This window comes from Ctenopharyngodon idella, chromosome 2 (assembly GCF_019924925.1).
Source record: "Ctenopharyngodon idella isolate HZGC_01 chromosome 2, HZGC01, whole genome shotgun sequence".
Lineage (NCBI taxonomy): Eukaryota > Metazoa > Chordata > Actinopteri > Cypriniformes > Xenocyprididae > Ctenopharyngodon > Ctenopharyngodon idella.
The window spans coordinates 3,566,684-3,578,943 of NC_067221.1; the positions used below are offsets into that span (position 1 = coordinate 3,566,684).

Sequence of the window (12,260 nt, forward strand, 5' to 3'; positions counted from 1 at the left end):
AGTCTTAATTTATAGTTTTATAGATAGTCTGCATTAATAAGTGACAATCTGACAGATGGTCATGAGTCTCTGACCTTCTAGATCATCAGCAGCTTCATCTTGCTTCATCTCTCTCAGGTAATGTAGTGTGAGATCAAGAGCTGCTGCTTTGATACTGCATCTATTCTCATTAAAGTCCTTCACAAAGTTTTCTGTGTTCTCATTTTGTAATATTTTCTTAAACTTTTCCAGCTCTTTCTTCAGAAATGTGATTATTTTACTCTCAAGATCCTACAAACAAAAGTAAGAAAAAAGAAGAACACAGTTTAAACCAAATTGTACATCTACATTTGGTCAACACTATTTATTCAAAAATTATAATACTGCAAAAAAAAACAAAAAAAAAACAGTTAAAACACTAACATGCTAACCAGCTGTTATTTTTCACAAGTAGAAAAAAAGTGTGCTTAAAAGAATATTAAGTGATCAAGCGTAATTAAATTAAATTTCTTTGTTCAATAACAAATAATATTTGTTTGGTATAAATATTAAACATTTATGAAAATGTGTTTTCCTACCTGGAAGATCCACAGGAGATTGTCTTTGAAATTCTTGTGGTTCCTGTGAGTCTGAACGTCTGAGTCTAATGTCTCATATCGAAGCCTGTAATCAAATAAATACAATAAAATAAAATAAAATACTGATTTTCTAGGCAAAATATTACAGAAAGCTAGAAAAAAAAAAACATTAGCCATGAAAACTTGATAACTTGAAAACATGATAAATATTTGATCTAAAAATGTTTCATGATTGATATTCACTGATACAATTTTTTTAACAGTGAACGTGTGATCAGAAATTAGAAACATGAAATACCTTTTATTAGATGATGGTTTTTCCCCACTGAAGTCTGGTGGTACTTCTTCTTTTGACTGATCACTCTTCAGAGACACAGAGCTGGACACATGTGATCCTGATCTTACACTAATGACACAAAGTAATTGAAAAAACACTGTGTAATTGTGTTACTGGAATGAGATCCATAAGGTTCCCAGGAATTGAGTTTATTGTGTCTTATGAAGACTTCAGATGACCAACACCTGTGAAGAGACGGCGCCAACCCTTGCGAGGACTTCAGATGAAGCAAACTCTGGATCAACATGCACATTCCAGAAGTTTCTATATCCTAATTATTGTTAACATGTATTCATTACTTCCATGAGCTCATTGTTTCTACCTTAAATTAATTTGCTAACAGTGTCTGTAAATTAAATAGCCTACATTATTACATTGTTAGCTAACTGCGTGATTATATATGAACATTTCTGAAATTACATAATTTGGACACAGTTGACTCTGATAACAGATCACTCTAAATTGTAATGCTGACATGCACTCCCTGTGGAGCTGCTTTGAAACGATATGTATTGTGAAAAGCGCTATACAAATAAATGTGAATTGAATTGAATTGAATTGAATTATTGTTTTATTCAGTCAAGTTCAATCACATACACCACTGTGGACAAATAATTCAACACTATAAAGTAAACACACAAAATACCTTTTATTAGATGATGGTTTTTCCCCACTGAAGTTTGGTACTTGTCCTTTTGACCGATCACTCTTCAGAGACACAGAGCTGGACACATGTGATCCTGATCTTACACTAATGACACAAAGAACAGAGAGAAAAACACTTTAGTAAAGGAGGTTCAACTGTGTCTGAAACACATCCGTGTCTTTATCTAATCCTCCACAGAAATGCACACACTCACACAATTTAGTTTTATAGTTAACAATCATTTATTTTACTGGCTCACAATGGATTAACAATTTCTTTAATGTACATGAGTGAGATTAAATATGTTGATGATTTAAAAAATACTTGACTCTGATTTAAGAGAACATGTCAAGTTTTTGTTTATTGACAGAAATGGAGAGCAGAAATGTGTGTGTAACACAGTTTTGTTAGCATACTTCAATTAAATTAAGTGTATAGTTGTTTCCTAATGTCTGTCAATAATTTTATGATCTAAAAAAACCAAAGTCATATATTTGGATTAATTTAGTGTGGTCGCGTTTATAAGGTAATTAACAAATTATTCACTGTGATATTGTCTATAGAGTCCTGTGACAAACAAGGTTTTATAGACAATGTCAGAGTTAATTTAAGAAGTTAAAAATTGAAGAAATATAAAACAATGCTTAAAGTTTTGTTATTCACAGGAAAAAACAAACTCCAGTAGAGTTTAAAATGATTGTGTGAAACAGACGCAGTCTTACCTGTGTTTCTCTGAGAGACTCATCTTAGAGAGAGAGTCCTTTCCTCGCTCCTCTGATCAGCACTGGTTTGAGAAAACAATCAATCGTTCAGCAGGACCTGGAAATGACAAGATTTTACAGAGATGAAGAACATGGCAGTTACTGAAGAAAATAATGAAGAATGATGAGTTAGAAACAACAGCAAAAACAATGAATAAAATAAAGTGAGTTACAAATATATTGTCATGTAAAATAACTGAATGGTCTTAATAATTTCAGATTGTTTAATGAGTTTAACTGACTCATGACTCTAAATATGAATTCACTGGAGAACAGAAATTTACCCAATTTCTTATATTCTTTATTGCAGTTTAATATAATTTTACAATCATATTTACCCAATCTTTTTTAATTGTTTAATTGTTTGTCATTTAATCATTACTTCAAGTTCACAATGATCGTTGAATTCATAATTATTTTAGAATCATTTGAAAAAAAGTAGAGTAAAAATAACCTGAATTATAATGGTCATACTGTATAACTACTAATCATAATTGTTATATATGAACTGTAATATTCGATTTAATAAAGTTAGGCTTCATCTACCTGTTTACTGTAAATGTCTGGTTCAAAAATACTTTCGATTTCGCATCACAAAAACAACAGCCTAAACCGTTAGACTAAACCTTCAGAAACATATTCGTTTTCAATAACCGTTTCTTAATAAGTTTATTATTGAGGGTTGTTGAAAAATACACCCCCACCCCCTCACTTACTTTCTTGAAGTCTTGTCCACTACGAAGAGAATTTATAAGTATTTTATATAAACGTCCTCTTTTTCCTCCTACTCTTGTTGTCTGTCAGCGCGCGTCGTTCTCAAAATCTCTTGCTGATCGATGAATTGTGGATTAAATATTCATAAATGACCGCGAGTGTTAGATTTGGTTATCATTGTGAATGTTTTCTGGAACATCGCACGGATCAAATCCAGAAAGCAACATGTTTATTTGGTATCTCTGTTGATGTTGTTCACAGTGATGCGACTTTACTTTCGTTTTCTTCTTCTTCTTCTGGTGTTAATGGCGGTTGACAGACCAACTTAAATGGTGCATTCCCGCCACCTACTGGATAGGAGTGTGGAGCGCATAATGGTTGGGAAGTTCGAAAACAATATCTAAAAAAAAAAAAAATACAACTGTATCCTAAATCCTATTGATCAGTCTTGTTTGTTTTAAGAAAGTAATTAATTCATGAAATATCCTTGATTGTTTTGGGCCATTTCCTAACAGAACCTGAAGAGACAAATTATTTATTCCGAAAGATCTTAAAGCTTGAATTAGTTTAAATCACACTCTATAAGTACGTGTTCTACTGATTCTGCTTGACCACATTTATCACAGTTTCCATTTTCATGCTTCCCCATTCTACGCAGACACTGATTTAATGAACAATGTCCAATACGCATTCTTGACATTAAAACATCTTCTTTCCTGTTGCCAGACTTTCTTCTTTCTAGACCTACTTTCTCTTGAATATGATGAAAGTGTCTACCTTTTGTTCCACTATCCCACTCCTTCTGCCATTTCTTTCTTGTTTCATTTGCAATTAACCCTTTTACTTCCGCTTTACTCAATGACACTTTAATGTCAATTTGTGCATGTTTCAAAGCCTGTTTAGCCAGATCGTCTACCTCCTCATTTCCTTCCACACCCATATGTGATGGTATCCATAGGAAATTTACCATAATTCCAGACTGTCTTTTTCTAAATAGACTCTGCATCACTTCAAATATCATATCTTGTCTCGCTGTTGATATTCCACTTAACAAGCTATTTAAAACTGAAAGGGAGTCTGTACAAATTACTGTTCTTGTCGGCTGTACTTCTTCTATCCACTGAAGTGCTCGAAATATTGCTGTTATCTCTGTAGTAAAAACAGATATATGATCTGAAATTCTTTTTGATATGTTGACTTTGAATTGGGGTATATAGACTGGAGCTGCTGCTGTTATTCCAGATTCAGGATCTTTAGAGCCATCCATGTATATCTGTAATATGCTATAATATGTTTGTTCAATGTATTGCTGCACTGCTATATTTGTTAACATATTTCTTTGTTATGTTTTTCTTCATATAACCGAATGTCAACTACAGGCATAGGGAAAAGCCAAGGAGGAATTGCTGAAGTTGCCACAGAAGGGGCAATATTGATGTCACTAATTCCCATACTCCGTGCCTCCTCATTAGCAGTCCATCCAAAGCTCGATAGTTTTTTATACTCATATTCCCAGCAATCCTTCAGAACTTTCTTAACTGGATGACTATCTAAGTGTCCCTTTATATTAATCCAGTATCTCATCTTTAATTTTTCAGATATCTTGAGGCATTTCACCCATCTCTACTTGTACTGCTGTTATTGGAGATGATCTTATTGCTCCACAACATATTCGCAGTGCTTGTGATTGAATTGCCTCAATCTTTAAAAGTTGTGTTTTAGATGCAGAACTATACACCATACTGCCATAATCAATAGCTGCTCTTCTCAGTGCACAGTATATACTTTTTTTTAAGAGACTGACGACATGCCCCCCATTCAACTCCTGCCAAACACCTCATTACATTTATCGCTTTTTTACCTTTGTATACCATTTTCTGAATATTTTTGAGTCCATCCACATTCCCAGAAATCTAATTACTGACACCTGCTCCAATTGTTGTCCATACATTTTAATATTCATTATTGGATTGATTTTTCTTTTTGTAAAACAGATCACCTGAGTTTTTGCTACAGAGAAACAGAAACCCCATTCATTAACCCAATGTTCTACTTTTTTAACAGCGTTCTGCACACACTTCTCCACATGCCCCACATTGCGCCGTCATCTGCATACAAGGACCTTCCTATCCCCGTGTCTATCTGAGTAAAAATGTCATTAATCATTAGATTAATCAGAATAGGACTGCTAACACTTCCTTGAGGTGCTCCATTCTCTATTTGACATATCTGAGAAAATGCAGAACTAACTTGTATAGTTCTTTTAAACAAGAAATTCTTGATCCAATTATACATTCTTCCTTTTATTTCCATTCCTTCTAATTTTATTAAAAGTCCCTCTTTCCACATCATGTTGTATGCTTTTTCAACATCGAAAAATACTCCTACTAACACTTCCTTGTTTACTTGTGCCTTTCTTATTTCAGCTTCCAAACAGAGCACAGAGTCCATTGTGCTTCGCCCTTTCTGGAAACTACTTTGATATGGGGAGAAAAGGTTTTTCTTCTCAATGATATGCACCAATCTGCTCATTAACATACGTTCCATCAGTTTACAAAGGTTTGATGTTAATGCTATGGGCCTGTAGTTATGTGGTTGTGTACGATCCTTGCCTGGCTTTGCGATTGGCACTATAACACCATGCTTCTAGTCAGCTGGTAACTTCCCTGACTCCCACACCTTGTTAAAGAGGCTTAAAATTATACTTAATGATGTCTCTGATAGATGTTTTACCATCTCATAACCAATATCATCTCTTCCTGGGGAAGTTTGTTTAACCCCTGCAAGCGCTTTCTTCAGCTCATACAGAGTAAACTCTGAATCTAAAGTACATCCAGATGGTCCTTTTTCTTCCAATAGTTGAGGATTCTTACTCAGGATCTGTTCCCTATACCTCCTCATTTCATCTGACAAATTTGAGTTACTGTGCACTTTAGTAAATGTTTCTGCTAGCGCCTCCGCTTGTTCGATGTCTGATATTACTAGTCTATCATTATATACAGGTATGCTGCTATTCTCTCCCATTTTCCTTATCATACTCCAAACTTCATTAATTTCAATATCTTCCCCAATATTGTTGCAAAATTCCCCCCAATAATTTCTCTTAGATGTCCGTATTACTCTCCTCACTATGGCCTGTGCTTTTTTATAATAATAAAATCATTATGATTAAATGATCTTCTTACTCTCTTAAGTGCTTTATTCCTTTTACTAATTGTCTCACTACACTCCTCATTCCACCATGGGACGGCTTTCTTCCTGTTACCAGCCTTCTTCTTACCTATTACTTCTTTAGCAGTACTCTGAAGAACTTCACATATCTTATGATTAAAATCCTCTACATCTTCCATAGACTTAGTAAATTCAGACATTATGTTATGACATAACTCCTTAAATTTGTCCCAGTTGGCTGATTTAAATTTCCACCTTGGCATTCTTTCCACCACAATTTGTACTATATCTAAACCGATTGTACTGCTGATAGGGAAATGATCACTACCAACTGTACTTTGATTTAATACTTTCCAATCACATTTTCCAGCTAAACTTTCAGAGACTAGAGTTAAGTCTAACATCGAATATTTTCCTTGTGACAAATCAACTTTTGTAAATCTTCCATCATTGATACACACTAATCTCACTAATGTCTCCATCAATCCACTGTAATCTGTGTTTGTACTCCCCCATAATGTGCTGTGTGCATTAAAATCACCACACCATACCACTTTATGACTTCCATTTCCTCCAATATTTTCTAGTTTATCTTTGCTTAACCTGTCACATGGATTATAAAAGTTAATTATTTTAATACTCTGTACACCTTCCCATATTTCCACCACTACAACCTCTTTCTCCCCATTTACCTCAACTGTTCTATACCCAATATCTTGTTTAATAAATGTTGCTACCCCACCACCATTTCCTTTATTTCTATCTCTTCTGACTGCAATGTATCCATGAATAAAGAAATTTAATTGAGGTTTAAGCCACATTTCTTGAACACATATAATGTCAGGACTATTTTCTTGATTTGTTATAAATTTTTTGGAATTTTTATCCATTGGAACTTAAACTTCTTGCATTCCATTGCAATATTTCCTTTCGTTTTCCTCTTCTTCGTGTGTTTTTCAGGAGGGTTTTGAACCAGCTGAATGAAACCTACTGTACTGGAGCGAGGATATTCTACCACATGTGTCTAAATCCTGTTTAAGACCATTTTAAGTGACATTTCAACAGTGCATTTGTTATATTCCCTGTTTCTGGACTTTAATCTAAGATCCTGAGGTTTGTATTTGTTATGTACATTCAATCCTTTTGTTTTGTATTAGGACCAGACTGCTTATAGACACCAGACAGACAATGATTTATGCAACAGATTCTCTTTACTCATCTCACTTGCACAAAAATAAATGCAGCTAGCAATTGAAATTGAAATTTGTATTAATCAAGGTCCCAGACTTGTGTAGTTTACACTTTACTGAGGACAGAAGGTAGTCTGTATTAGAGACTCTGGGAAAGTATTGCTATTTAAGAAATAATTTACTTGAGTACAAGAAGTACTGAAAAATAATTTGACTCAAGTAAGAATAAATAAGTAGTTTGCTGGAAAAACTATTCAAGTTACTACGTTACAAAGTACTTTAGTATTATTATTTTTCTATTTTCACCCAAAATGAGGTGATCTTAGCAAGATGGAGAGCTAATTTCTGTTTTTCATTTCTGTTTCATTCATACTGGAAGCTGGAGGCTCACAATGCTTAGAGAAACGCAGCCTAGCATGATTTCTTCTCCAACAATCCTAAAGATCGCTCATATGATTTTATGTTTAACATCTACAACTTCACCTTTATTTAAGAAGGAGAATCTCTCTGCATCTGCTCATGTAGCTTCAATAATACAACAGACAAGTGAACTTTTCAAACAAAAACAATTGTTCTGAACTTTATATGTATGATTTTATTTGCATGTGAATGTAAATGTGGTGAAATTATAATTGCTAAACAAAGTGCATTGGACGATCTAGACCAGAGCAAGTGAAAGACACACAAATGCTGTTAACTGGTAAAATGTTTAGTTGGTCTGACTAGAAGAGACTCCATCCACAGAACAAAGACAATATACTGTATATCTGTGCATTAACAACAGACACATAGATAACTTAATATAAAATAAAACAGAATAACAAAAATAAGCAAATATATTCTGTGCATAAAATGTAAGAGAGATAATGTAAATGTTTGAAGTAACATGTAGACTTTATATCTTTTGACACATTTATGTGCTATACTTGACAATCACGTTTATGATTATAAACATTTTAATCATTTTGGACGAGTTCAATCCAAACATTATTATATTTGTAGGCCTGATACTGAATAGCCTGAAGATTTCTGCTGACAGACTCATCTGAGCTTCTTCCTCCTGTTCACCTTTAAATAAAACTAAACCTTCATTTGTCTGAATACTAAAGCAACATTAATCATTCAATATCACATGTTTCTAATACACATGCTGCTTTATTTCATTGTGAAGTCTGAGTCTCTTCCATCTGTATGAAACACATTTACACATTAATCACACATTTATTTCTCCTCATAGACACAGTAGTGAGACTCTTCTGTGGATCACCTGATGATTACTGCTCCTCTCATGATGATTTCAGAGATTTAAACAATGATTTAAACAATCTACTAGAGGTGTTTGGCAATTTATCTTCATCTATGCTGTAAGGTGAAACAGAAGAGAAAACAATCAGTGTTCAAAGTGCAAATTAGTGACTATATTTCAATCACTGTTTTGAGTAAAAAGTTAAATTCCTGTAATCAGATTAATTACTGACTTTACATGATCTTGCAGAGATATTTGTGTTTTAAATATAATACATTTAAACCATGAATCATGTTGATCTGTTTGTGTGTTTGTGTTGGTGTGACTCCTATTGAGTGACTGTAAAGAAGAAACTAATGAGTGTACGGCGTATGAATAAACCACAGGGAGCAAATACAAATGATATTCTGAATTAAAACACAGACCTTTAGTTAAAGCCGTTTGTCCTCTAGTTTAGACATGTTTGTAGGGCTCTTAGTAAATAACTGAAAGTAAAGTGAGTGTAAAGTAGTGTGACGTGTTGCTTGTCAAAGTAAAAACACACTAGAGACAGAGACATTTCTCATGTGAGGCTGGACGGCTGTGAGCTGAAGCTGAACGCACTGATTTTAGCAGGAGTGCAGCGTTTTCCTACAATCTGACCAAGTCTATTTTCAAACTGAAATGATTCACTACTGACACAGTTAATAAAGCAGGTGTTGTTGAATAAAGCTGTGACAGTGTGCTTTTGTTCTCTTTCCTCCTTTGTGTTGAACATTTTAATAACTTCACATTTTGTTCTCACACAAACCCTTTGTTGCAATAAAGTTAAATGATAATTTCCTTTCATGAAAATCTGAAAGGTTTGTTCACATATCAGAGGTAAATGAAGATCTCTTTAATATCACAGTGATGTTTCCTCACCTCAGTTTACAGTTTGAGTCTCGTAGCACGTGTCTGAGCCGCTGCTTTGAGTCTCCAATCTTATTCTCACTCAGATCAAGATCTTTTAAAAACTGCAGTGCTTTTGAGTTAGTCAAAGACTGAGTTAAAGAAGAAACATCTGTAATGTCACAGTCCAGTAGACTAGAAAGACACAAACAGAGGAAGAGAGATTATCTTACAAACAAATCAATAATGTGAAGAATTTTGCACAAATATAATGTGAACTCAGACTCATTGTGAGATATTGAGTATAAAGTGTTTTAGTTTAAACTGTTAAAGTGATTTTTTTAAGCATTTTGATTCTTGTATGTGAAGAATGTTACTGACCTCAATCTCTCCAGTTTACAGTGGGAATCCTTCAGTACGTCACATAAGTGCTTCACTCCTGAGTCTCCTAGTTCATTACAGTTCAGGTTCAGCTCTCTCAGGTGTGACGGGTTTGATTTCAGAGCTGAAGTCAGGATGACACACTGTTCCTCTGTAATTCTGCATCTACTCAGACTGAAGACAGAAAGAGAAAATGACTCAAATCCATGTTCAGTTCATGTGTGAGTTAAATGAATCATGAATAAATGTCATACAGTCACTAATAAACCAGCAAAAACATGGAAACTTAATGATAGAAACGAACAAACCAAGACAGGAGCATTTGAGGACACTAGTTACAATCCAAGTCTGGATCCGTCCTCACTCCCAAAAATAAGTGAATTTATCACTCTAGATATATGGGATCAATATAGAAACAATAGAAAAATTAACATTTAAATGGACTATTTTCATTATTAATGTAGGAAAATCTTATACATGAATTGATTATTTAGTCATTAGAGTGTAATTTACAATCTCTAAATACACATTTTGTTTAATAAAAGAAGATTTAGTGAAAAGTACCATTAGTCCAGTATAAATGTAACATTTCAGAATAATCTATTTGTGTAACAGTTTTGTTGTGTTTTATTATCATGGTGTTGCTGTCTGTGTGTGTTCCCTAGTTAGTGTTCTTGGTTGTTAATTAGTTCCTGCAGCTGTTCTGTTTTACCTTGATTACTCTGTCTGTGTATTTAAACTCTTAGTTCTGTCTGTTCATTGTTCTGTCGTTTATGTTGAAGTGGTTGTGTTTTATCTCTCCTACATGTTAGATTTGTGATTAAAGACAGTGTTATTGTATTCTCCATCGTCGTGAGCTTCTTTACAACCAGCCATTCATGACAATTTGTTACACTGTTTTTTAGTCTGTTCTCACTTCTGTCTTGTTTCACAGCAAAGATTTGTCAGATTCCAGCATATGAAACACTTTTACAGCCACAAAGTTTAAAATGCTTCAAAGTTTAATGCTCTTTTTACTGATACACATACAAACCCGTTAAAGGATTAGTTCACTTTCAAATGAAAACTAGATAAAAAAGTTAAGGTACTCTAGGTGGTTGCTAGGGTGTTGATATGTGGTTGCTAAGATATTCTGAGTGGTTGCTAGGGTGTTGTCTCTCTCTCGCTGTTTAGTGCCGTTGATCGTCCTCGTCATCCTCAATAAATGAGGTTCTTACAGTAATGTGAGGGTGCTCGCAGTGAGTCCGGTGGAGAGAAATTCCCAAACGGGCATTCAGATCTGCCTCCATTTTATTAGCAACGCCCAACTTCCAACGATCCAATCAATTCCCGAAGTAAGAAATCAAGTACCGCCCTCTCATTTCAGATGCTGTTTCACTCAGATAGACGTCACAGTAGAGAAGAAAAGACAATCGCAACTTCCGCTTCATGCCGACTTTAAGTGTGTCCCCGGCTTAAGTTGGCTTTTCCAAGCCCAAGCTTTACTCACCCTCAAGCCATCCTAGATGTATATGACTTTCTTCTTTCTGATGAACATAATCAAAGAAATATTAATAAATATCCTGACGTATCCGAGCTTTATAATGGCAGTGAACGGGATCAATGAGTATGAGCTGAAGAAAGTGTCTCCATCCACATCCATCCATAATAAACGTACTCCACACGGCTCCAGGACAGGGTGACCAGACATCCCCATTTTCCAGGGACAGTCCCGGTTTGTCGTGTTCTGTCCCCGACTGGAGCTGTCCCCGGAAATGTCCCCGTTTTACAGCTCGTTCAAAACAACCCACAAATGCATTGCAAAAAAGCCCGACCAACCAGCATACAGCAGCCTGTTGGTTATCGGAGCAATCGTGTAGTGATTATATTCACCAATAGAGGGGGCTGTGCAGCTACACTGCTATTGGTCGCACGCGCGCCGCTACTTCATGAAGAACGTAACCTGGACCAGAGCAGAGCACCATTATTATCAATTATAAAAAAAAACAAAAAAAAAACAACATCGTTAACGGTTTCAGTGTAGTAACATACTAACTATTCATGTTAAATTAAAGTAACACTGTTTGTTTGTGATTTATAACAGGGCCTCAACAGGGTGCGGGATTGTTTTACACAATTTTAAACGTCTCTAAAAGTTTCACAGTCACAACGCATCATTTCCACACACACATCTGAACTATATCACGTGGTGAAGGTAGAATCAGATATGAATATATAATATAGTAATAATAAAGTAAATAATAATACACTTGGTGCTTAAAATGTGTCTAAAATGCAAAATAATAGTTAAAAATATTTAAAAGTTTAAAAAAGTTGTATAGGGCCTAAGTATAAACCGCTTGTGAAAATAAAAACAAATATTTGTTAAATGTCGTTTTATTTATCTC

At 34.6% G+C, this 12,260-nt stretch overlaps 2 protein-coding genes across 4 annotated transcripts in view; both read right to left on the bottom strand.

Moving 5' to 3' along the window:
- Positions 1–12,260, bottom strand: part of LOC127522225 (uncharacterized) — an 884,749-nt gene that overhangs the window by 706,343 nt on the left and 166,146 nt on the right. The gene's annotated exons all lie outside the window — the stretch shown is intronic.
- LOC127522286 (NLR family CARD domain-containing protein 3-like) overlaps positions 1–12,260 on the bottom strand; it is a 94,130-nt gene that overhangs the window by 12,521 nt on the left and 69,349 nt on the right. Inside the window, exons 1-3 of one of the 3 annotated variants that reach the window (XM_051912097.1) lie at positions 856–959; positions 558–642; positions 75–270 (exon numbers count right to left, since the gene is read on the bottom strand). In XM_051912097.1, the coding sequence (XP_051768057.1) occupies positions 75–108 (34 nt within the window). In that variant the 5' untranslated portion in view covers positions 109–270; positions 558–642; positions 856–959. Of the gene's footprint in view, positions 1–74; positions 271–557; positions 643–855; positions 960–12,260 lie in introns of those variants that run through there. The other 2 variants (XM_051912088.1, XM_051912079.1) reach the window with 2 other exon arrangements.